The sequence below is a fragment of the Penicillium vulpinum genome (assembly GCF_028829585.1).
Source record: "Penicillium vulpinum strain IBT 29486 chromosome Unknown utg000003l_segment0_segment0, whole genome shotgun sequence".
NCBI classification, from domain to species: Eukaryota; Fungi; Ascomycota; class Eurotiomycetes; order Eurotiales; family Aspergillaceae; genus Penicillium; species Penicillium vulpinum.
The window spans coordinates 6,617,847-6,643,039 of NW_026643243.1; the positions used below are offsets into that span (position 1 = coordinate 6,617,847).

The 25,193-nt window shown below is 48.9% G+C and overlaps 9 protein-coding genes across 9 annotated transcripts; 4 read left to right on the top strand and 5 right to left on the bottom strand.

Moving 5' to 3' along the window:
• Positions 1–322: 322 nt before the first annotated feature.
• On the top strand, positions 323–2,201 carry N7479_007537 (crossover junction endonuclease MUS81; the record flags this gene model as incomplete). Its single annotated transcript, XM_057255231.1, has 3 exons — positions 323–414; positions 466–635; positions 694–2,201. The coding sequence occupies 3 exons, from the start codon at positions 323–325 to the stop codon at positions 2,199–2,201; spliced, it is 1,770 nt and encodes a 589-aa protein (XP_057109093.1).
• A 113-nt stretch (positions 2,202–2,314) lies between these two features.
• N7479_007538 (putative copper resistance-associated P-type ATPase) lies at positions 2,315–6,151 on the bottom strand (the record flags this gene model as incomplete). The annotated part of the gene is made up of 1 exon (XM_057255232.1): positions 2,315–6,151. One exon carries the CDS (start codon positions 6,149–6,151, stop codon positions 2,315–2,317), a length of 3,837 nt encoding a protein of 1,278 aa, XP_057109094.1.
• Positions 6,152–7,141: 990 nt separating this feature from the next.
• On the top strand, positions 7,142–9,358 carry N7479_007539 (transcription factor TFIIIB subunit BRF1; the record flags this gene model as incomplete). Its single annotated transcript, XM_057255233.1, has 1 exon — positions 7,142–9,358. The coding sequence occupies one exon, from the start codon at positions 7,142–7,144 to the stop codon at positions 9,356–9,358; it is 2,217 nt and encodes a 738-aa protein (XP_057109095.1).
• A 740-nt stretch (positions 9,359–10,098) lies between these two features.
• On the bottom strand, positions 10,099–10,539 carry N7479_007540 (uncharacterized protein; the record flags this gene model as incomplete). The annotated part of the gene is made up of 1 exon (XM_057255234.1): positions 10,099–10,539. The coding sequence occupies one exon, from the start codon at positions 10,537–10,539 to the stop codon at positions 10,099–10,101; it is 441 nt and encodes a 146-aa protein (XP_057109096.1).
• Positions 10,540–11,372: 833 nt separating this feature from the next.
• On the bottom strand, positions 11,373–12,473 carry N7479_007541 (uncharacterized protein; the record flags this gene model as incomplete). The annotated part of the gene is made up of 1 exon (XM_057255235.1): positions 11,373–12,473. The coding sequence occupies one exon, from the start codon at positions 12,471–12,473 to the stop codon at positions 11,373–11,375; it is 1,101 nt and encodes a 366-aa protein (XP_057109097.1).
• A 1,131-nt stretch (positions 12,474–13,604) lies between these two features.
• Positions 13,605–15,031, bottom strand: glfB (uncharacterized protein; the record flags this gene model as incomplete). The annotated part of the gene is made up of 4 exons (XM_057255236.1): positions 14,860–15,031; positions 14,737–14,804; positions 14,048–14,679; positions 13,605–13,973 (listed from the first exon to the last, which is right to left on the bottom strand). Exons 1-4 carry the CDS (start codon positions 14,985–14,987, stop codon positions 13,605–13,607), a joined length of 1,197 nt encoding a protein of 398 aa, XP_057109098.1. The 5' UTR covers positions 14,988–15,031.
• Positions 15,032–17,317: 2,286 nt separating this feature from the next.
• On the top strand, positions 17,318–19,229 carry N7479_007543 (protoporphyrinogen/coproporphyrinogen oxidase; the record flags this gene model as incomplete). Its single annotated transcript, XM_057255237.1, has 5 exons — positions 17,318–17,440; positions 17,491–17,560; positions 17,677–17,757; positions 17,814–18,164; positions 18,225–19,229. Exons 1-5 carry the CDS (start codon positions 17,358–17,360, stop codon positions 19,227–19,229), a joined length of 1,590 nt encoding a protein of 529 aa, XP_057109099.1. The 5' UTR covers positions 17,318–17,357.
• Positions 19,230–20,685: 1,456 nt separating this feature from the next.
• On the bottom strand, positions 20,686–21,484 carry N7479_007544 (uncharacterized protein; the record flags this gene model as incomplete). Its single annotated transcript, XM_057255238.1, has 2 exons — positions 20,686–20,954; positions 21,016–21,484. 2 exons carry the CDS (start codon positions 21,482–21,484, stop codon positions 20,686–20,688), a joined length of 738 nt encoding a protein of 245 aa, XP_057109100.1.
• Positions 21,485–22,117: 633 nt separating this feature from the next.
• Positions 22,118–24,633, top strand: N7479_007545 (PDPK1 family serine/threonine-protein kinase; the record flags this gene model as incomplete). The annotated part of the gene is made up of 2 exons (XM_057255239.1): positions 22,118–24,229; positions 24,283–24,633. 2 exons carry the CDS (start codon positions 22,118–22,120, stop codon positions 24,631–24,633), a joined length of 2,463 nt encoding a protein of 820 aa, XP_057109101.1.
• Positions 24,634–25,193: the final 560 nt, after the last annotated feature.

Below are 25,193 nucleotides of genomic sequence, written 5' to 3' on the forward strand. Positions count from 1 at the left end.
CCAGGGAAGCCCCAATTCCTGGTAGGGATGGCTTTGACAGACAGCATGCTTACATGTGGTATAAGATCCGTTCCCATTATTAAAACCGAGGCAATCAAGCCCATCCTTGCAAGATTCCTGCGGATCCTCCAGATCCTACCTGTTCACGTCACGGGTACCTGGATCTCTGCAATTAACAACCTTATCTATCTCTCTCTTATCAGCACGTGCCAGTCGCGTTCCCAAAAAGGCAACATCACTTCGCGTCCAACCAGCGAGAACTCGCCTAGATGATAATTCGCTTTACTGATCTGTCGCTCAGTCACTGGACACTCGACTCACAATGAGCGAGGAGTGTGCAAACCCCCTACTCTTGGGGTGGATCAAAGAATGGCTGGATCAAGCTCGCGAACGAAACAGCAAAGGCGTGACCGTGTATGTATCTCTAGGCGCCCTTCTGGAAATACCATGTCTGACATGTTACAGGTACAAAAAGGCTTATGAGTCAATGAAAGCCTGTCCGTTAGAATTCCAACATCCATCCCAAGCACAACAATTGAATGGACTGGGCCCTAAATTGTGTGATCGCTTGACTGATAAATTAAAGGCCCACTGTCAAGAAAATGGGCTTCCAATGCCAGAACCACCTGACAAAGGTTTGTGGTATCAATCATCCATTGGCCCCGGGGTTCGACGCTCAACTAGATCAAATAGGTGGCAAAAGAACATCTGAAGGCGGCGTCGAGCAACCGGCGAAGAAACCTCGAAAAGCCAAGCCATATGTACCAACATTACGATCCGGTCCATATGCACTGATGTTGGGCTTGGGAACCCAAGATGAGAATGCATCCCAGGGGATGACGAAGGCTCATCTAATCGAGGTGGCCCAGCCATACTGCGACAGTTCGTTCACGGCACCCCCGGACCCAACTAAGTTTTACACCGCGTGGAATTCAATGAAAACCCTCATCCAGAAAGATTTAGTTTATGAACATGGACGTCCACTTCGAAAGTATCTCCTTTCCGAAGAAGGCTGGGAGGTAGCCAAACGTCTCCAAAAGACATTACCTGGTGCTGCTCAAACCGCCACGTCTAGCTCCCAAGCTACTGCGACGACTGAATCGCAGCAAAGAGCATTGACAGTCGAACTTGACTTACTTCAGCAAGATGACGATCCATCTGCAGACACCCAAGAAATCTTATCGGAACGCGACATAGCCAACATCGAGCCCATCTTCTTCCCACCTAAGAGCTTCACCATTCAGCTCATATTAGACACCCGGGAAGTTCGCACCTCCACTGACCGCGACTACATCTCCGGCGAACTGATGAAACAAGGAATCACGCCGCAAGTACGTGCTCTGGAAGTCGGCGACGCGATGTGGGTAGCCAAATGCCACGACCCAAATTTCCTCACAAGACACGGCGAAGAAAGCGATGAAGTGATGCTGGACTGGATCGTTGAACGGAAGCGTCTAGACGATTTGATCGGGTCAATTAAAGACGGCCGCTTCCACGAACAAAAGTTCCGGCTCCGTCGCTCTGGAATTAAAAACGTCATCTACCTGATCGAAGAGTTCGCAGTCACACATCCTGACTCGACTAGCGGGAGTGCAGCGCAATATCAGGAAATGGTTGCATCGGCTATCGCCTCGACACAGGTTCTTAATCAATATTTTATCAAAAAAACGAAACATCTAGACGAGTCAATCCGGTACCTGGCGCGCATGACTCTGCTCTTGCGGAAGATGTACGGGGTCGAAGATGCGCCCTCCACTGGAGACACTGGTAGCAATACCAACCCTAGCACGGTTCCTCCATCTCCAGTATCCAAAATTGGCCTCATCCCCGGTCGCCGTCTCTCCACTGACTCATACCTCACAATCCTCGATAATCTCCGCTCTCAAGACTCATCCATTACGTACGGCGTCTCATTCGTGACATTTTCTGCGCTCACTTCGAAGTCCGACGTTCTTACTCTTCGGGATGTTTACTTGAAAATGCTCATGTGTACCCGTGGCGTGACGGGTGAAAAAGCTCTTGAGATCCAACAGATCTGGCCAACGCCACGGCATTTGGTGGATGCGTATATGGCTCTTGAGCCTAAGGAGCGAGAGACGATGATAGCGACTCGGATGTCAGAAGTTGTAGGGCGGAAGAAAGTTGCTAAAGACCTCAGCAAGCGGATTGCGGAAGTTTGGGGAGAGTCGAACCTGCATTAGACAGGTCTACTGGGGCTACTTTGGAAACAGACTTCACAGTTGAGTACCGAGTTAATTCACGCGTATGAGATACACAATAAATGCTAAGTCAAAATGAATAAATACCGTATTATCTACTTTTTCCTTCTCACGATCTTCATGATACTCTCTTTATCAATTCTCAAAGCCAAACTACTCAGCACAACAGAAATACTGCTCAATGCCATGGCCAAAGCAGCCCAGACCGGACTCAGTCTCCAATGTTCCTTGGCCATGACCATGTGACCATCAATCATTTTCTCATGGTGGCCACTAACGATAGGATAGAGGACGCCAGCGGCAACCGGAACCAGACAGAGATTGTAGATAACTGCCCAGCCGAAGTTCATACGTACGCGATTGAACACGCGGCGACTGAGCAGGACCAGCTGCAAAATCGTTCTGAGATCTGAATTGAGGAGGACAAAGCTGGCAGAGTTGATAGCGACGTCGGAGCCAGATGCCATGGCAATGCTCACGTCTGCTGCTGCCAAAGCAGGCGAGTCATTCACTCCATCGCCAACGAAGGCGACAATGGGACGTGATGAGTTTGAGCTCGGCGCGGCATTACCATCGGCCGGTGCTGTATTCAGCGAACGTTCTTGAATCTGACGAACAAAGCTGGCTTTCTCCGCTGGCAGGACGTTGGCCATCACCTTGGAGCGTGGGATGCCAATCATGTCTGCGACGGCATGGGCGGTGGTCTGGTTATCGCCAGTGCACATGAAGACATCAACGTTGCGCTTCTGAAGCTGGGAGATTATACCCATGGCTTCCGGGCGAATCGTGTCTGAGGTGGCGAAGATAATGGCGGGTACGAAGTTGGATGGTTCGGTGGGCGGGGTGTGTACTTGACGGAGTGAAAGGACCGCAGTCGACTTTCCTGCTGACTGGTATTTCGCCAGCAAGTTGGAAATGAAGTATGTGTCTGTTTCGGGGGACACGAGGCTCTTGAGAAGACGTTCGTTGCCAATTGCAGCTTCATACTGCTCTTCGGAGTCGGAGACAGACACAGTAAAAGTTCCTTTCATGCCATGCCCGGAAATCTCATGAACGTCTGACAACATGACAGAGGAATATTCTTGTGTTTTGCAGAATTCAGTTATTGCCTGGGCAATCGGATGGTTGCTGCTCTCTTCCATTTTCCGAGCCAGAGCCCATGCGACTTTTGCAACTTCTGGGTCACGGATCAAAACTTCATAATCAGAAACTTTCAGACTTCCACCCTCGGTCAATGTGCCTGTCTTGTCAAAGACGATTGCATTCAAGCGACTGGCTTCTTGGAAGGCCTCACCACCACCTTTGACCAAGATACCATGCTTGGCTGCCAGGCCGCCCCCAACGAAAAGCGCCGTAGGGGCTGCAAGGGCCAGACCACAGGGACAAGCCACCACAAACACTGAAATTGCAAATTCCAGCGCCCAGAATGTCCAGCCACCATGTGCGACATCGAGATAATCTGCGGGGAGTACGCCGGAATGACCAAGCGCCAACCAGATAATGAAGGTCAAAATGGCGATGAGGGTGATGATAGGGACGAAATGCGAAGTGAGAAGGTCAGCAACTCTTTCAAGAGGTGCACGCTTGCTTTGTCCCTCACGAACTACGGCGATGATTCGGTCAAGCATGGATGAACCGCCGAGCTCAGTGATACGGATCCGGACCGGCTGGCCGACATTAACAGAGCCTGTGTATACTATGTCGTCCGCTGTTTTCTTGACTGGTCGCGATTCTCCTGTCAAAGAGCTTTCATCGAATTGGTATGACGCGTTGTCGACGATAACTCCATCTGCAGGAGGCGAGGCGCCGTGCGGGATACTGACGATGTCACCAATCTCCAGGAGGTCAACACTCGTACGCTTCACTCCATCTTCGGAAGTATCATCAGACAATAGTGCTTCTGAAGGTCGAAGTTTGCCCAAAGACGTGACAGCATCACCAGTTCTGGCTTTGCTGTAGGCCTCCAGGTACCGACCAACAAGAATGAACAGAGTCAAGAAGACAACCGAGTCGAAATAAGTCGTGCTATGGGGGCTTGACTTGGTACCCACAACTGCATCGACGATAAGTACTGCCAGGGACGAGATGTAGGCCACTGATGTGCCTGCAGAGATTAAAAGGTTCATACTGCCAAAACGATAGAATCTCCGAAGGATCGGCACCCGACTTCCAGGCCGCCATAGCGCATAAATCTCCTTCATAGCCCGGATATGGAACACATCAGTGCCGTAGAACATAACAGGAGTTGTCATTATGAATAGCGCCCATTCGATGCGAGTTACACTGCCAGACCACATAGTTTGCTCCAGATACATTCGCACGGAGTTTTCAGACGAGACAAGAGACATGAAGACAATGCCTATAAAGAAAGTCGGGATGGCAGTGATAAAGACGAAAAGCAATCGTATCAACAGACGGGTCCGTTCATGATGCTGGATCGCACGAGACCGGTCTTCAATGCTGGGTGGGTGATATACAGTCGCATCAAAATTGTCATTTGCCGAGTTGATCGCTGAGATTATTGTGCGAACGGTGAGCAAAGGTGGCTGTGGAGTGTAGATGACTTTGAGGATAGGGGTTTTCTCGGAGAGTGCCTCCTCGATGGTGACACCGGGGACTGATTTCACTGCCCCCAAAACAGTTTGTGGGCAATGATGACAGAACATTCCATCCAATTGTATAGAGATTGTTCTAGTTTGGGCAGTGCCGAACTTTTCGCCGCCACCTTTCAATGGAGAGACACTATTGACGGTGGCATCGTATCCAAGATCTTCAATCTTCTCTATGATTTTATGAAGATTTTCTCGGCTTTCAAATTCCACCCTCCCGCTATGGGAAAGCAGGTTCACAGACACATCGCGAACAAAAGAAAGTTCTTCAAGTCCTCGAGTCACCCCGCCGACACAGGAGCCACATGTCATCCCAGTGATTGCAATCTCGCTGACATAGTTTGCTGCCAGCTCTGTAAAGACCGGTGGTTTGGGAACCTGGGTCACCTCGTCCAAGGATGCTTCAAATCCAGCATCATTAATTTGCTCAACAATATCGTCAACATGATCGCGAGGTCCAACATAAATTACGGTTGCGCTGTTGGTGAGAAGGTTGACAGTGATTTCCTTCACAAACTCAAGCTGTTGGACTTGTGCGGTAATGCTATTGACACATGATGCGCAGCTCATTCCCCCAACACTAAGCTGAGCCGTGAATTCATCAGCCGATTCAGCAGACGGACTGGGAAGTTCTGCTATACCCGGGGGGAACTCTGGGGTGGACAAGTCGGGTTGAACTTTTGTTTCGGAGGTGGCAAATGAACGAAGACTCTCCTGCACAGCATTCTCCGGTGTTGATCCGAGCTTCGTAGCAGTGCTGGCTTGTTCGTGGTGCTTGCTCGATGGCCAGAAGGGAGACTGTGAGGACTTCTCGACCAAAGATCCTAGTTCCGTCCGAGAAGAAGAATGACGAGAAATGGTCTCGAGTTCTTCCTTCCTGCATGCATCACAGTTGGCAATGTGTCGCTTGTGGGTGCTAGTCTGGATTCGCTCTTTGATGTTGGACGAGATACTAGTGACAGATGTTCGCGGCGAGGAGAACAGTGTGGAGCCACGATAGTTCCAGGAAGAGGTATCAAGTTCCAAGATGAGCTTTCCTTGTTGGTCAAATGTCGTTACATATTGTACTTCGAATGCGGCATGAATCAGCGCGTTGACGAGGTCCACCGGCCGAACGGTAGTGCTGTGGCTCGCACGCACTTCATGTGTCAGGATCGTGACTTCGATGTTTCCGACAGTAGGGGTCTCGGAGAGCACCTCTGTGATATATGCAACGCATGATGCGCAGTGCACATTCGTTACAAAGAAGACACTAGTCTGGATATCTGATTCTTGATGGGCTGCCTCCAGGTCGGAAGGCTGGTTCTTGGATCTCGAAAACATGATGGATGGAGATCTTTGTGACCCAAAGACGAGGTATAGTGTGGGGGATATCTCAGTCTTTGCCCTCAGGAGAGCTGGTTAAGGATCTTGTTCAAATCGGGTTGGAAATAGGCAATTGGTGGGATTCAGTCTTCACAAAGCAGTCTGGTATTAAGGTAAAAGGAAGAGCAGCCAGCGACGGTTTATATAATATAAAGTAAGAGCTAGGAACGGGATTTGATTTGCAATCTTATCTGATATCCATGGATTTCATTAAGAAAGAAAAGAAAGGAAAATCCTAGAAGTGGATGGATTGGTTGAAACGATGCGACATTTGTGCGTGATCCCACCAAACCACGCACAAATAGCGCATTCCAGACATCTCGACCATGACCCCTGCGAGCGCCTACGTAGTATTCCGCTAGTTTCGAGGCAGGCAATCAAGAATGAGGCCGGATTCCCGTATTCGACATTGTAAAAGCAACTACTCCACGTGCGTGAAGTATCAAATCTGATGATACTGTGCTCATGGATCACCCAGGAACCTCAGGCACTGACTCGGGAGGCGACAAAGATTAGATGGCACTATGCCTGATTGGGCTAGCGTGTCGGTGGCAATTAAGATCACGTGAGGCATCAATAGAATCGATCTGATCATGAATTCATAAAATAATAAACAATAGACAAAGGAAAGTGAATGAGCGAATTGCTCATTGGTATCTGACTCAACTCTCGGCTGCCGACATCCAATCAGCTCCAGAACTTTATGTCGTATATTCGAATGCAGCTCTGCAGATTCTTTCTTACATAAGCGGGTTGAATACTTTTTCCTCTCACTTCCACTTTCATCCTTATCGCGATTCTCGTGACAGTTGATAAACCCTTCGTTGCTAAAAAAAAAAAAATCGCGCGACGCTCATTTGAGAAATTCTGAGGCTGCGAGGACTCGGCCTCGATCGAGTGCCCTTGCCCAAATTCATCCTCTGAGGCCTCGTTTTCGCTTCGACCAACATGTCGGCACCCAGATCCGGCGCGCGTCCAATTCCTCCCCGCGGTCCCCGGCCTCCTGTTGGACGACTGGCCAGTCTAAAACCTCCCAACTCTACACCTATCAATCGTCCAACGCCCATTGGACGTACTCAACCGCCCCGCCCAACAACACACCCAAAAACATCTAATTGTCCCAACCCCGGTTGTCCTGCTCCGCATATTGTTGATGACGCAGGCGTGAAGGTCTGCACGGGCTGTGGTACAGTCATCAGCGAGAACAACATCGTCTCTGAAGTCACGTTTGGTGAGTCCTCATCCGGTGCAGCTGTTGTGCAGGGATCTTTCGTCGGAGAAGATCAGACCCATGTACGCAGCTATGGCCCGGGTTTCCAGCGCGGAGGCGCCATGGAAAGCCGGGAGATGACCGAACAAACTGGAAACCGATACATGCTCCAGCTTTCTCGAGCTCTGACAATCCCGGAAAGCGCAACCAAAGCTGCTGGTCAGGTCTTCAAGCTTGCCGTGGGACTGAACTTTATTCAAGGTCGTCGCACAAAGACGGTGGCTGCGGTCTGCTTGTATATTGCATGCCGTCGCCAAAACGGTAATACCGTTATGCTGATTGATTTTGCCGATGTGTTGATGATCAATGTTTTCAAACTTGGTCGTACATACAAGGCCCTTCTCGATGAACTCCGCCTGGGTGGCAATGTCTTTCTCATGAACCCCATCGACCCCGAAAGTTTGATTTATCGGTTTGCCAAGCAGCTGGAATTCGGACCATCTCTCATGGCGGTGGCTGGCGAAGCAGTCAGGATCGTCCAACGAATGAACCGTGATTGGATGACCACCGGTCGACGCCCAGCTGGTCTCTGCGGTGCCGCACTGATTCTTGCCGCGCGCATGAACAACTTCCGCCGGACTGTACGTGAGGTCGTCTATATTGTCAAAGTGACAGAAACAACCATCAGCCAGCGTTTGAACGAGTTCGGTTCCACGGAGAGTGGTGAATTAACCGTTGATCAATTCCGTTCAGTCCAATTAGAGAACACTCACGATCCACCATCTTTCACTCGCGGGCGAGAAGGTCGAAAAAATCGCATCAAGAGAATACCAGAGACTGCGGCAGAACTCGAAGATGACGACTCTCCAGGCGAAAGTGAAGCAGAATCAGTGCAGCCGCTTCGTGTAGATGCTGACGGCTTTGCTATTCCCAATCTCCCAATTGACCCGGCTTTGACTGCAAATAGTCACGGTCGACGCGCATCTGTGATCGCTAAGGCAGTGAATGAAGTCGTTGAAGATATCAAAAACGAACCAATCCACAGTAAGGGCAAGGGCAAGCGACAACCTACGCCAGAACCGTCTGCAGAACAGGTTGCATCTGAAGCGGCGCTGGAAGATGAAATGCGGTCTATGCTTGCTCAGGGTTCAACTATGATTGAGAGCGTCGGCTCTGACCAACCGCCGCGGCCTACTGTTTCCGATAGCGCTGAAATCGATGCTGCCGAGTTCGAAGATGACCCTGAAGTCGCCAATTGTCTGCTCTTGCCCGCGGAAGTCGAGATCAAGGAGTCAATTTGGGTAACGGAAAACAAAGAGTACCTCCGCAACCAACAAGCAAAAGCCCTAAAGCGGGCCCTAGAAGAGTCAAACGGCGGCGGCGCACCTCGAAAGCCACGCAAGCGTCGCCGTGGCCGCCTTGGGGATGTTACCTATCTGGAGGGCGAAGGTGAAGATGGTCGCAGCTCCCGTGCCTCGACGCCGGCTGAAGCGACACGTCGCATGCTCGAGCGCCGAGGTTACAGCAAGAAGATTAACTACTCTCTCCTGGACACCTTGTACGGCGGTGAAGGGGGAGACGCGAAGTCACGAAGCATGAGCCGAAGCCAAAGTCGCAGCCAAAGCGTCGTCTCACGACGCAGTGCCAGCATCGAGCCAGAAGCAGCCTTACGATCCCGACGTGCCACTCCATCAGATTACAAGTTCGATTCCAAGTTCATCCGTCCCACCTCTACAGCACCATTGCCTACCCCGCCATCTACCGCTCTAAACACCTCTCAGGACGCAAAGCCAGTCATGGCCAAGGGTATCCCCGTGGATCAGATTGAGCCAGATCCTGAGGACGAAGATGATGAGGAAGACGATTATGACGACGATGAGAAGGACGATGGCCTCGAGGACGCATTTGCAGGCAATTATGAGAGTGACTACGATTATGGCGATGATGATGACTGAGGAATTTAACCTCGGGAACATGATTGAGCATTCGTTATGTCTCTTTAGTGGATTTGGGGTTGTTATTAGGATGCAATTGTCATCTACTTGCTTTCTTTGTCTTTTGTTTTACGGCCTTCGAGATGATACCATGTCTTTCACCCGCACGAGCATTCGGGTTTCCGAATTGAATTGCCATACTAATATCCTATTGCAAATGCACCTTGCTCAGTTGCATTGTTACAGTGTACTCTAAGCGAAGCACTCGCTAGACCTAGGTAGCATAAACCCTTAGATCACCAATGATACTTATCATTAAATCAAAGCTCGATCTTTCATTTACTTGCTCTTTGCTTATTGATTGCCTTGAGTATATATAGCCCGAGTGGTCAACCGTGCCTCCACTATACCACTGTTTACGATTGAAACAATAAAGAACAAATCTCAACAACAAGCCATAGCATTAATAGAACGATCTTCAAACATCAGGGAGACATTAGAAGCAAGATCTCACAAACGAGGTATAATCCAACATTTGAGCCACGAGATAATAAATTATCGCATTCAAACAACAGTTGTAGTAAAGTCGGCATAACGGTACGTCTTTGAGGGAATGCAAGGCACCTGGCCAGGTCTCCAACCACTAATCCAGTCATCGCAAATATTGAGTATCTGCGTGCATATTATACCACAGCAATGAAGCACACGAGCCCTGATGTTGAACAAATCGATCATTTCGAAAGGAACAGACTTTGTTTTTCTTACCTTAGTCTGCTAAGCTCTGCTTTAAAGTCTGCCAGTTTTTGGATAAAGCTTCTGATCTCTTCCGCGATGTCTGCCAGTCCCTGTGTAAGGGAAAAATCCTCTCGGTTAGTCGAATTTCCTTGCCTTGCCTTATTGACCTCTCCCTTGATGTCTGCCAGTTCTTGTGTAAGAGAGCTGTTCTCTTGATCAGTCGACAATTGGTCTTGTCTTAGGCTGCAGACCTCTGCATCAAGGCAGCTGACCTGTACCTCGAGGCCTGCCAGTCTTTGGCCAAGGAAGGGATCCTCTTGCTTGACTGATTGCTCTTGCCCTAGACTGCCAACCTCTTTCTCGAGTTCTCCGAGTCTTTTGAGAATGTCGTCCTCGTTCTGTTTGTTCATCCTGCGCCCGTCCTCGTGGTCCTCGATATCAACCCAGTCAAAAGGATCTTTCTCCATGGTGGTTGAGCTCCGAGGATCTCGCATTGGGTATTCTTGAATAATATGGGGATTAGATATGAAGGTGTCTTGTGTGGAGAGAAGTCGTATGAGTACAAAAGAAGAAGAGAAAGGTTTACGCATACTGACGATTGAGGTTAATTCCTAAGCAAACCTTATAAGATACCCGTGGACTAAACCATACTATAAATTCTGGGCGGCCTCGGTTCGCAAGAGCCAAGGAGGGAAAAAAATAGGAAAGTACGTATATCTTCTGCGTGTGTCCAAGCTCTTGTTTACTCAGTCTATGTCAATAATACCTGAAAGGAATTATAAAATAGAAGCCAAACTAAAAGGGTTCGCGGGCAAACTAACAAAATAGGTTGACCGACTAACCGTGGCAAGCGGGCTTGCCACGATTACCCCATGCACAGTCAAGCTACATTACCCAAAACCCCATGATAATTTCAACTTTTTTGATTTAATGAGATAGTAGTGATAGATCAATAATGTTCGTCAAAAGTAAGCAGCAAATACTTGAAGAAATCCCAGATTACGACGCCGCCCATTTCCCATGAAAAAAAAGGAAAGCAAAATACCGAAACCCATCAAACCCTCCACTGGGCGAGAACCGAATTGGGCCAGACTGGGTCAGTCAGGCGCGTGAGTCTCATAACTAAATAAGAAAAAGTGAAAAAAGAACTTGAAAAAAAAAATGATAGAACAGTCGGAAAAAAATCCCGAGATCGATCGCGCGGATTGGCTGGACGTCGAGTCGTCATGGGTGGGTCGAATTGATCGATATTGTCGGATCGGACGAGATCGAATGGGATCGAATGCGGGTTTGGAAGAATTTACGAGTCGATCTCCATGCCCATTTCCGCGCCTCCGCTCAGTTCGCCCAGACTTGATGCTTGCGGGTGGTTGGACATGGCTTGCTGGAGCAGTGGCACGCCAGTGTCCATGGAGTTGAAGGAGGTAGGCTTTGCGCTAGGTCGGTCGATAGCCCCGAGGGGAGAGGCGCTCTCAAACATGATAGGGGAGCTACGAAGATTTTGAAGACATGCTTCCCAGGAGGAGGCAACGAGCTGGCCTTGAGTGAGGTCTTCGCTGAAGAGATAAAAGGCAGGCGAGGTTCCAGAAGTGGGAGTGGCAGCCACAAGATACGCGTTCAGAGCGCGGCTTTTCATGAGCATCTGGGAGTTATGCAGGTGGGCCGAGTATTGGTTGTCGATATACTTGGTCCAGCCACGAACGGCAGGAGCCATATCATCGTTCGTGTTGACGCGCTGCCAGCCGATACCTAGGAGACGGGTGGCATCATCTACTAGAGGCTCAGCGGGTGGAGCAGGCCCCGCGTTGACAGTGCGATGCTGATCGTTGGAGCTAGAGTTGTTCAGACGTTGGCGGATCGAGGACAACGCAATATCGTCCAGACCTGGTGCAGACTTATCAAGGCGCTGGGACTTGCGGCTCACGTCGGCAGCATCAGAAAGCAACGCGTTTGACCGCGATGAAACAGGTGCAGCAGCAGCTTGTTGCACCTCAGACTCTTGTTCGTACCATGTGCCGGTCTGGCTCTCGGCAGAGATCGCAAGGCCGGTCTGTGGGTTCAAAAGAACCATGCCTTCTCCATAGATGGGCTGAAACTTTGGTGCTGGCACCGCCTGGTGTCCTAGGGCCACGCTGGGAGCAATGGCCTCTTCAAAAGTGGACTCATCACGGGACCTTTTGCGTGAGGGCTTAAGGACCGCAGGGGCAGAAGAGAAGTTGAAGCTCGATGAGATAGACTGCGCGGAGCTATTGTTCGCAAAGACGCCGTTTGTGCTTGCTGGGTAGCTGTTGAAGCTTCCTGGCGCGTCGAGGAAAGAAGACTGAGAGAACTGAGCGAAGGCGTGTTCCCGGGGAGGAGCGAGGACTGTGGCCGGGCCGTCCGATAGGCGATTAAGAATCATTGGACACATTATGGCCTCGAAACTGTCTTGGATTTAAGACAAGGGGAACTGTTCTGTTAGATTAGGTGAGCAAGACACAAGAAGCTTCAACCACCTGTGGAGAGACCGAAGTAAGACCGAGAGGTAAAGGTGGAAGATGTCTCGGCAAAAGAGTAAAAAGAATATATATAGCTAAGGGAGAAAGGGTGTGATTGAAAGAGAAGAGAAAGGATTGGGAGGAGAAAAATGGGGGAAATGGGGGGGAAAAGAACAAAAGCAGAGCAAGGTGAGAGGAAAGTAAGAGTGTGAGACAGGAAAGAACGATCTGAAGAAGTGGATGAATCTATGCGCGAAATGCGGAGGTACCGAGTCAAACCGTAACATACCAGCAAAAAGCGGTAAAAAGCGGCTATCCGATCGCCGGTGACGGTATTAATACATGCGCTATTAATGGGTACTATTGGCTCCTGCAGCCAAGACGCAGGTGGAGTCAAATTACAATGGAGCAAGTCCAGACACCATTGGTCTATGAGGCAGACTGGTGGTCCGTGAGGGATTACATCACGTGAATCTCACCCGGGTACAGATCACGTGTAACCAGTCACGTGTAAGTATGTTACATAGCATATGTGCATACTTTGTTGATCGCGTGTGAGATGAGATCATCCATAGTATAAGTTTGAAGTCTATTGGGATACTATAAAGACATGAATGAAAAAAAAGTGACCACAAGAACTGGTCCAAAGCAAACACACACCAAAGCTCGTGCAAGTCTTACATCAATCAATGTTCGTAGGGGGAAAAAAAGTACACCGCCAGCAACAACACTTTCATGTCACTGTATACATCACAGAAATGGGGCTAAAAAAAAAGATTGGTAATAAAAAAAAACACCTAGAAAAGAGCCCCCCATTTCCCATAACACCCATCCCATCACACTGCAGGGGCCCTATAAAGACAAAGCATGAGCGGCAGTTTTGGTGTGTTACCGAGCAACGGAACGGAGCGGATACCGCTACATGCCTGCACTTTCCACTTGCGCTCTTATTCCGGCCCACTCAATCCGAGAATATATGTGGCTTCAAATAGTGGGCCGAGGTTTCTGCGTTCCAAATTATAGAAGACGAAAATCCAAGAGTCTGATAAGTGCACTTAAGCATTACCAGCGGTGACACCACCAAGGTAGCCCTTGACACGGTCAACGGAGTCATTGGCGTAGCTAGGAGCCATAGAGCCAACAAAGAGGAAGAACATGAGAGCGGCAGCACCAAATACGACAAACTTGCGCTGCGCAGGGCGCTTGTTGCCATACTCAGCCCAGGCACGGCCGGCGGAGGCAGTGTACTCGCGCATCATGTCGCCGCCAAGCTTGTACCAGACAAGACCCATCAGAGCAATGGAGTAACCGAAGAACTGGAGGCCAGTGACGGGAGTCTGCCACAGGAACATGGAGGCGGCAACCAACAGGATATCCTTGAGGACACCGCACAGGGTCATGACCAGGGAAGAGGTCTTGCCAATCTGTAGAGAGTATTAGTACTGCTTCTCTTGGGATGGATTGACCTCGGGAGGTGAGAAATTCTAGTATCACTTACCAGGAAGACGACCGAGACGTTGAGCAGGAAAGCCACAACGGCATTGAGAACCAGAAGCCAAATGCCGACGGAGTAGACATGGTCCATAGTGACGTGGGGGAATTCCAAGAACAGAGCAACGGCACCGTTCATGACAGCACAGATGGGAGCAAAGTAGTACAGAGAAACCATGGGGTCCATCTTGTAGTCGGCAGAGCTGAGCAGACCCTGCACCATGACAAGACGGGTGGCCTCGAAAACGATGCCACCAATCTGGAACAGGAAACCGACCATGTTGAACTTGATCTCACCGAAGGAGGCAATGATCACACCAATCACGATAATGGAGACATTGGCCAGAACCTTCATGTTGGCAGGAGCCATACCCATACCCCAGGTTGCGAGGAGGACAGCTACGGGAGTGGTAGCCTTGAGCATTTGGATGAAGGCAACGCTGAGATAGAGGTAGGTCATGTTACCGCAAATCAAGCTCAGACTGAACATGATACCGATGGGGACGATAGCGCGGAGGTAGACACGGCCGGTCATCTTGACCTTCTTACGACCATCAAGGACAGTAGTAGTGCGAGCAAGGAGTTGGGTCATGATGGTAGCGAAGGTCAAGTGCCATGTTGTGAGGATGATGGGGAAACCTATTCACAGTGTGTCAGCGCCGGGTTCCCTCGCGTTGGATCTCCAATTCGACTCACGGAAATTGGCATAGTCAAGGAGGTACTTGTTAAATAGGATAACAGTGGAACTCAAAGTGATCCATGTACTATATCAAGATATCAGTCATTCTGTTTAATCTGTTTCCTTTTGATGTTGCTCACGTCACATAAACCGCGGGGTGGAATGTAATGCCGGGCTGCTCTGCCTTCTCCGCTGCGGGGTTGACAGTAGGCAAAGTCTGCTCCCGGGGAGTCTCGCCAGAGGCGCGGACCTTCTCGCCGTCGCTCATTGTAAAAGTTCGAGATTGATCAGATAAAAAGCGCTTAAATTCGAAAGGTCGGGGCCGGGAGAGGCTTCCTTGATTAAATGCGGAGGAAGCCACGGGGAAATGTGAGCAATAATAGCGAAATTAGAAGGAAATGATCACTAAATGCCCCGGAGGTTAACGATGGACCAAAAAAAAAAGTAGCGATAAATTAGATAAAAACGAGCGTGGGATGAAGAAATGATGATGAAGGTTGAAGGGATGGAATGTACGTACTTCGGGAGTAATTTTTTTTCGGCACCGAACGTTAAAACTTGAGGGTTTTGCAAGGGAAATTAAAGAGAAATCAAATGCCGTTGATTGTAAGAGAAAATAGTGCCAAACACAAAAACAGCAACACAACAAGCAAAGAAAAAGATCCACTCGCCGCAAACAGCAAGTCGGATAATGAATGTCGTATGGAAATTTATATGTGAATTACCATTACTATCTATATTAAGGCCACCTGTACTCTTCGGTCTGAAGGGATAAGCCTCTACAAAGTACAGAGTATTCCGCACTCCTTGCTACTATTAACGGGCACTACTAGTAACTACATATGTAGTAACTAACTATACTACTAGCTACTAACTAACTGACTAGTTACATAGTTAACTAACTACTACCATTGTTTCGTAGTTAGTTTTCATTTGTATACTCGTTATACCAGTACCAATACAATTGTATTTTACACGTACTTTTAATCTGTCAAGCCAAGATCCAAAAATCCCCTTTTGCCTAAATAATTAATAAGGTACAACTTGGTTTGGTAGATCCACTTTCCCTAAATAACACATCTTTAACTTGAATATAATCCTACATATCTAGCTATATGTATATATAAATAGCTAATGTATATCTCTGGTGTGTCCGATATTGACGGAAACATCGTACAAAGTACTTTTGGGAATGTCCTAAAATCAAAAACAGCGCAGATCCAAATTAATAGAGCATTACGCAAGCAGCTGTTAGCCAAGATCCACAAACCCGCGTTCAGTGACCCTCCGGTCCCATCTGGTCCCTTACGGGTGGAGAATGCGGCGATCCGTCCTGTTGAAAAGTGTCTGACGCCATCAGGGGACTTACCCTATAGCCCCCACAAGTACATTGTGCTTGGACCACTGGGGAGAACACCTAAGCTTTTGGTGTTAACGGCAGTTGGTGTTTCAAAGGGCAATTGGTATGGGGTACTCTCTGAGAAGTGTTTTCTCGAGGTCAATGGCAAGATCTGTGTGAAGAGAGATCCTCGCTGTATTACTCCCTTGGGAGTGACAATCAGTGGAACCAGCTCTGTGAAGTTTCGCAAATCCCGTTCTCTTCCTGAATATCGCCAAATTGGATGATCAACTCTGCGGATGTTGCTCCGGGTTCAGAGCAGTTTCCTTGGAGGCTGTATTTTGTATTATATTGGTTATTAGTAGATTGCAAATAGTCTGTACAACTTATGTGCAATGTATACTCCATGAGAGAAAATTGATGTAGATAAAGCTTGTCTAACATTTGTTCTAGAATCACTTTTCAATGGAGGTCTATACAAACTATCCAAACAATATTGTGTACTAATTTAACTATTACCAACCTTGGAACAACGTGCCAATGCCTACATCGGTGGCGTTTTTAGCCTGGCCACATTGGATCGAGATTCAATGGTTTTTACCCCTATCCATATCGCCCCTTTTTTCCTCCTTTTTTTTGGGATTGCTTCTTCTAGAATACACATGTAATGTTCCGAGATGGGATTGATATGATAACGGGCATTCCAAAGCCCTAGACCCTGAATTGTTATCCAATTATAAAATTATCCAATACCTGCCAAGGGAATTCTAATATCAACTCACCCGCATGCAAAAGGCGAATGCAGATTTTATGCACTCCAGTTCCCTGCTTTTAGAGCTATCGTGATAAGCTCACCAATAACGGCATTCTAACGACGGATGTGATATGTTCAGTGTGATAAGATGAGATTGCCTTACGCGTTCTTGTCCGGTACTTCCAAGTTTGTCTAAGATTAAGAGAGTCTAGGGCTGTAGCACTGCCTCCCCCTGAATACAGTTATAATTGCCATTGAGTTTGTCAATGTGATAGGAGGACTGGGGGGTTTGAGGTTTAACAAAAGAAATTAATTTACTCCAAAACAAATAAGTAAAATAAGTGAAATAAGTAAATATCAATACGAATCAGTAAAGGTGAAACAGGCACGTCGTCCCCACCGGATCCGTTAACCCACAGAACCAGGTGCGTCTAGATACCCTTGTCACGTTGTCCTCCCACTTCCCCTTCTTCTTTGGTTCTTCTTCCTTTATTATCCCTCCATTCCCCTCTGACTCCTCTGCAGATTCCTGCAGCTGTGCTTCTATGCTGAACGTCGCCCGTAAGACATTCAAACGAGTCCCCAGCTTTCAGGACCTCCTACAAGGCAGAATGACCCACCCCGACATGTAAGGTCTCGCCCACCCATCCAACATTCATCTCCCTAACAATTGCTCAGTTCTGTTGACGTTCTCGTCATTGGTGCTGGCCCAACTGGTTTGGGTGCCGCCAAACGTTTGAATCAGATTGTAAGTGTTCTTTTCCCCCCTGTTTACTGTGTCGGAGAGGGGCGCAAAAAAAAAAAAACATTAAAAAAAAAAGGGGGAGGGGTATCCCGGAATCAATAAGCTAATTGAGTATACAGAATGGCCCCTCATGGATGATTATCGACGAGAACGAAATCCCCGGTGGTTTGGCTTCCACTGATGTTACCCCCGAAGGTTTCGTAAGTTGCGACTTGCTCTCAATTGTCACTGTCCACACCGCTAACCTGGTTCGCAGCTGTACGATGTCGGCGGTCACGTTATCTTCTCCCACTACAAGTACTTCGACGACTGCATCAACGAGGCCCTCCCCAAGGAAGCGGATTGGTACACCCACGAGCGTATCTCCTACGTCCGCTGCCAGGAGCAATGGGTTCCCTACCCCTTCCAGAACAACATCTCCATGCTGCCCAAGGAGGAGCAGGTGAAGTGTATTGACGGCATGATCGATGCTGCTCTTGAGGCCCGTGTTGCCAGCACCAAGCCCAAGGATTTTGATGAGTGGATCGTCCGCATGATGGGTGTTGGTATTGCCGACCTCTTCATGAGACCCTACAACTACAAGGTCTGGGCCGTTCCCACCACCAAGGTAAGTTTGACGGTTTCCTCCCGGGTAAGACTAAAATGAAACTGACAAATTATGTTTTAGATGCAATGCGCTTGGCTCGGTGAGCGTGTCGCTGCCCCCAACCTCAAGGCCGTGACCACCAACGTCATCCTTAACAAGACCGCCGGTAACTGGGGTCCCAACGCTACCTTCCGTTTCCCCGCCCGCGATGGTACCGGTGGTATCTGGATTGCCGTTGCCAACACTCTTCCCAAGGAGAACACCCGCTACGGCCCCAAGAACAAGGTCGTGAAGGTCAACGCCTACAACAAGACCGTCACTCTTGCCGATGGCACTACCATTGGTTACGGAAAGCTGGTCTCCACCATGGCCGTCGACTACCTCGCCGAGGCTATGAACGACACTGAGCTTATGCCCCTCACCAAGCAGCTCTTCTACTCCTCCACCCACGTTATCGGTGTTGGTATCCGAGGTGCCCGTCCCGACCGCATCGGTGATAAGTGCTGGCTCTACTTCCCTGAGGATGACTGCCCCTTCTACCGTGCCACCATCTTCTCCAACTACTCCCCCTACAACCAGCCCGATGCCTCCAAGAAGCTGCCCACTCTCCAGCTCGCTGACGGTTCCAAGCCCAAGAGCACCGAGCCCCAGGACGGTCCCTACTGGTCCGTCATGTTGGAGGTTTCCGAATCCTCTATGAAGCCTGTCAACTACGAGACCCTCCTTGCCGAGTCTATCCAGGGTCTTGTCAACACCGAGATGCTCGCGCCCGGTGATGAGATTGTCTCCACCTACCACCGCCGCTTCGATCACGGTTACCCCACCCCCACCCTGGAGCGTGAGGGTGCCCTTACCCAGATTCTCCCCAAGCTCCAAGAGAAGGGTATCTGGTCCCGTGGCCGCTTCGGCAGCTGGCGCTACGAGGTCGGCAACCAGGATCACTCCTTCATGCTCGGTGTGGAGGCTGTTGACAACATTGTCAACGGTGCTGTTGAGTTGACCCTCAACTACCCTGACTTTGTCAACGGTCGCCAGAACACTGAGCGCCGCTTGGTCGACGGCGCCCAGGCTTTCGCCAAGAAGTAGATAATTCCTCCTTTTTTTTCCTTTTTTTAACTACCACCATTCTTGTTTGAAGTGAAGGGTACTTTTTTTTACCCCCTCTTTCCCTTTTTTTTGATACAACTGAAACGAGCTCATACTGTCATGGAAAAATTATACACGAGGGAGCATTTGAAGCGGCATCTAGAAGACGATCGCTCTTTGTTGGCGTTTCATCTTGTTACTTAACACCATCAACCCTCTTCACCTTATCATTTACCTATTCCCTTGTTTTTCCATCAGCCAAGAGCCGGGACTTGCCTTTGATATACCTTATTAGACCGCCTTGACATGTGCGATTGCTCATTTCTAATTCATCCAGTTGACCGATGAATCTCTTCCCTTTCCAAGTAGAGATATACACTGGCCCTCTGGGTAAGTACTAGCCTGTGGGTCCTGTTACTCGTGAACAGCCCCAGGCTCCTCGAAGAGTTTTCAAACAACCTTACCAATTAGAAATACGTTAAAGCAGATCTCATCCTATGTGGGCAGAGTGTTTCGTGGCATTCCAAGCTTGGCCTTCGAGTTACACTCGCCACAACGCAGATCATCAACCAGGCAATCACTAACCCACACCGCAAAAGTGTCCGTTTCAAAGCCATGTCCATGAACCTAGAACCCCAAATCCCCCTAAATCTCAGACTAAATTAAACAAGCTCAATATACCGACGACAAACGCCATCTTAGCGCCATCAAGCACAAAGAAATTTCCAAAGCAATTCAAGGTTATTCTACGCGGTGGCGTAGTGGATCCGTCAACCGTGAACCAGTCGTATCGAGGATCAAACATATGTACAATCTCAATATGTCCTGCAGACAAAAAAGCAAAATTCTCCAAGTCCCAAGTAAACAAAGTAAGCAATGCAAAGTGACGTAGACCAGGAATTTCAGTGTTGTTATGAGGTATGTCAACGGTTAGAGGGCATGGGGGCCGCGTCAGATCTGGAGGCAGCCAGGTTTGTGGTTCTTCTCCACCGAACTATAGATAGATTTGGGTTGCGGATATCGTTGTTTCAGATGAGTATTGTTTACTGTTCTAGATTGCTTCTTCTGCATTTTAACGTGAGACATTGTCAACTGAACCGAGACCTGGAGGGTTATTTTTGATCTTTCCTGTATGTCGTGGGCCTAGAACTGTTTTTGCGTAAATCTCTTGGGCTGTTTCAATATCTCATATTGGGGATTAAATATTATTGCATACTTCCATCTGTTTCCTGTATGATCGATCATGGGGTCTTAGGGCGAGAAACATCATACCATAAATATACACAATTAGAGTCGACTTGGTCAATGCAAAGCCACTTGGTCGATGCATAGCCACTGGTATCAATAAAATTAAAAAAAAAGCCCCGCCGGGGCAGCCCGTGAACTCGAAGAGGTCAAACCGCTAGAACAAAGCCAGCAATTCCGAGCATCCATCCACAACATCTTGATAGCCCTCCTAGATAACCGTTTTAACGTGCGAATCGCAGTTCTCACTAGTGCTATTGGCCACACTATCAGGGGAGACTGCCCCCTCGGCCAAGACTGCCTCGTAAGACATCGTGGATGCTACGGCTAGGAGTGGGACGCTTGCGGAGGCCGGACTTGAGGACACGCCACACGACAAGAATGAAACCTGCGGCGTCGAAGTTGGTGAGTCCATGAGCATGGGTGTATATATAGCATCGGTGTCGCTTGGCGGGTAGTTCTCTCTGTGGCGATCCCGATCTGGCCGGGGATGGCACCGTTAGATCAAGCCAATGTTTTGGATTTCGGGAGTTTGACATACCTGTTTCTTCTCCAAGCGGGGCATTGCCGCTATGGAGTTCATGTTCTTGCGGTGAGAGGGCAAATTTCACCTTCAGTCGCGGTGGGTCAGACCGGTCTGCTTGCAAGTGTATTCCAGTGGAAATTGTCACTTGTAACGAGGAGTGTTGGTTTGGGATTGGGGATTTGAGGCATGACTTTGTAATGGAAGTATGTGGAATTGCATCTGTAGAAGCACAGCTCCTATCTCTTGGAGAAGTAGGCTCAAAACATGAGGATCCTTCTTGGGTCAGGCCTGTGGTATCAATATCCTCGTCAAATTCCGAAGAGACATGGGAGCTCGGGGACGGGTCCATTTCATCGCAGCTCTCATCGTCTAGGTGCAGCTGCTCGAATTCAACAGTCAGCGTATGACGGATATATATCCGCTGGAGGTGAGATTCAACATCTTTTTCCTCCAGGGCAATGATAGTTGGGGGCCGTCTGATCATTTTTCAGGTATGGGATTATTATCAGTTGTACAGTTGTACAGGGAGGCCCTGGAAGTTCCGTATATAGAAACATTGTGTCTTAGAGGAAATCGCGTTCACAATTTAAGAAAGCTCGACTAGGATATGCTGAAGAGAACATATTACAATCCCAGATGATCCTTGATCTGTATAATATGGTAAATTCTATGAATCTGTCAATTCCGTAAGTTTTGTAAATCTGCAGGTCTATCAATCTGTCAGTCAACTCGAAACTGGACAAATCAGATATATCCATTCCATCTCACCACTCAGAGCTATTAAAATAGCATATACGTATCTCTTTTCGTACTCTGAATCTTTCTTTTTCTCTCTCAAATTATCTGGGAAAGCCCTATAGGGAATATCAATAGTCAAGTCAGGCTCAGCCCCTCGACACTAGACCCAATTTCTACGGAGCCTCCTGTTGATCCTTCCCCCCTCTCCTCCAACGTCGATTCTAACTCTCTCACCTCCTCTCCTTTCCCCAACTCTTCCTCGGATCATGCATCCGCCGTGTTCCCGATCATAGTCTGTCTTTCGTTGACCTTTCGACCTTACTTTCCCTGAACCTCACCCCGGCATATCCCCGGTCGCCAAATCTCCAAAATCTCCGTCATGAACGGAGATCTCAGCCTGTCCCAGGCTCTGGGAGGGCTTCGGATAGCCAATCCAGATGATTCGCCTCTCCCAACGGAGAATGCGACCGCTGGCTCAACGGGCTCCAGCCCGTTCGGATTCCCGGACGGTTCGGTATCAACACAACACAATCCCGCACATGACGAACACCCCTCCGCCTTTCCTCCTACATCTACCGATGTCCCTGTTACAGACGATCGTCCGACTTCAACTCTTCAATATTCCCCCGAGATACAACCAGTTCCATCAGGATCATACCAGCCATACTCGGCCCCACCCCTCTCAACGCCTCCGAATCCCAACCGACCCCTTTCCTCCGTATACGTGAATGGCTCGGCAACATCGGTCCTCCCTCGTGATAGTACATACCGCATTCGAACCGATTCCGGCGCTTCATCCAGGTCTCAGGCACAATTAGATGCACGAGGAGGTTCGTCAGCGTTACAAGCCGGAGTTCTGGCGCGCGACAACTCCCATAGCGACCGATCCTACCGGACCGCGCAGATTCCGGGCAACGGCCCGGCAGTGATGCGACAGTCATCTCGAGCACAAGCAAGAAGTGGCGGCACATCCCAGATGCCGCGAAGCTCTTATATGCCAGAAAATGGCCCATTAGCGAGTAGCGAGGATTGGCAAGACCGCGGAGCCGCGGTCTCTGTAAGACAGGAAGTGGATGCCAATGGCCAAACTGTCTCTCGCTATATTAAAAAGGGCGTCCGAGACTTCTCGTTTGGGAATACTCTCGGCGAAGGCTCATACAGTACGGTCGTCTTTGCGACGGACCGGCAAACCCTGAAGGAGTACGCAATTAAGATCCTTGACAAACGACACATTATCAAGGAGAGGAAGGTTAAATATGTGAATATTGAGAAGGATACACTCAACCGCCTGACCGACCACCCCGGTATTGTGCGGCTATATTATACCTTCCAGGATGAGCAGTCACTCTATTTCGTGCTGGACTTGTGTAAAGGAGGCGAATTGCTCGGTGTTCTCAAACGGATGACCACATTTGATGAGGAGTGTACAAGATTCTACGGCGCCCAGATTCTTGACACGATAGACTACATGCACAAGCGCGGTGTCATCCACCGAGATCTGAAGCCAGAAAATGTGTTGCTCGACAGCGGGATGCATGTCAAGATCACTGATTTCGGGACAGCAAAGATTCTCAAGACTCCCCGAATCGATCCCAGTTCAAATGGCATTCTTCCTCTTGACTCGGCCGAGCTTACACAGGAAGAGCGGGCGAGCTCTTTCGTTGGCACTGCAGAGTATGTCAGCCCCGAGCTGTTGACGGACAAAAATGCATGCAAAGCCAGTGACTTATGGGCGTTTGGCTGCATCATTTACCAGCTTTTAGCCGGTCGTCCACCGTTCAAGGCTGGAAACGAGTACCAGACCTTCCAGAAAATTGTGGCACTCGACTACGAGTTCCCAGTTGGATTTCCTGCTGTTGCGCGGGATCTTGTCGAACGTCTTCTCGTCCTAGATCCTGCTCGGCGTCTTCAGATCGAGCATATCAAAAATCATGAATTTTTTGAGGGTATCACATGGGGTCCAGATCTATGGAAACAGAAGGCCCCCCGTTTGAAGGCCTATGTACCCCCCGCACGCGATCCCATCAAGCTCAATGACAATAAAAACGGAGAGAGTCTACCTCCAGTCGTCTCCACTGCCCCCTCAAACGCACCAAATGCCAGTTCCCGCCACCTGCCACGGGTGGTAACTGAGCTACCCCCGCCGAGTCAGCTCGATATCGAATGGTCACCGGTACTAAGCAAAGCTAATGAGCGGATCTTGAAATTGGGTAATTTGGTTGTTATCTCTTCCGCTGCCTCACACAGCCCGACGTCCAAGAACAGTAGTGGCGAGCTTGAAGCACCAAGGAAGTTCTCTCGTTTCTTCTCAGGAAGCGCCACAAAGAAACGACAGCGGTTGGTGATGGTCACATCATCAGCAAGGCTCATTTTGGCCGCGTCAGGTGGTGATGATAAGAAGATCAAACTTGAAATTTCCCTGCTTGCTCCGGGGACAAGTTACAGAAGTACAACGGATTCTAAAGGGAATTCATCCTGGATTGTGGACACGGTATGTAGTGCATCCTTATCAGTTAAAAGGATCCATCTAACGAAAATCTACAGAGAGATAAACATTACGTTTTCGAAGATCCCAAGCCATCATCGAGCAACGCCGGCGCCACAGCGGTCCAGGTACAAGAATGGCTGGATGCCTTGGACAGGTCCCGGGAGATGGCATCACTGCAACAAAATTCAGGCTACTCCGACGATGCATTCCGCGACCTTTCCTCTGGTTTCCCTAGTCCCGCCAATACACTAGACCGCACTTCTGATATGCAGAAAGATGACAGAGGCCCGCCATCATCGAGTCGGAATCACTTAGTGAAACAGCAGACCGGCGACACTGAGTCCACGAAAGGAAGAAAACGATTCAGCAAGCGTCATTCAAAGAATGGCCTCGCTGCGGTGTTCTAATGACATCGAAGAACTCCACATCTTACAATCCATCTATCCACCCATGCAAAATCGCCTTTCAGTATTGTCGGTATCAAACCGACTTTCCTATACTACCTGCTGGCGTACCTTGACCTCGCACCTCACCATCTCATCCTTTGAATATGGACTACCGCTTCCACTCATCTCCCCGGCCCTCTTTCCGTCTTTCTCTTCCATGCATGGGCATTCACACAAATATAGGATTTCATCCCAGCATATCGGTTATCCTACCTTTTGCATATTCTAGTGGCAAGCGTGTTCTTCTGTTTGTTTATGTTCTTGGGGTAACATGTTTCTTGCATTTAGATTTGGAAGGGAGCCTGCGCATACTTTGTTCTTTCATTGCCTGATTTCTTATTTCAGAATACCGCTTTTCCTTCCGCTTGTCGTTTGCTATGTCGTCCGCTGTTATATATCCCTGATTTGGCCTGAAGCATCACAACATCGAAACTTTTGCTGTTTAACTCTTTTCATTTCTTTGTCCCTTGTTCCTGGTAAGTTATCAGGTTCTGTTGAAAATCTGACTTTCAAGGTTGTGT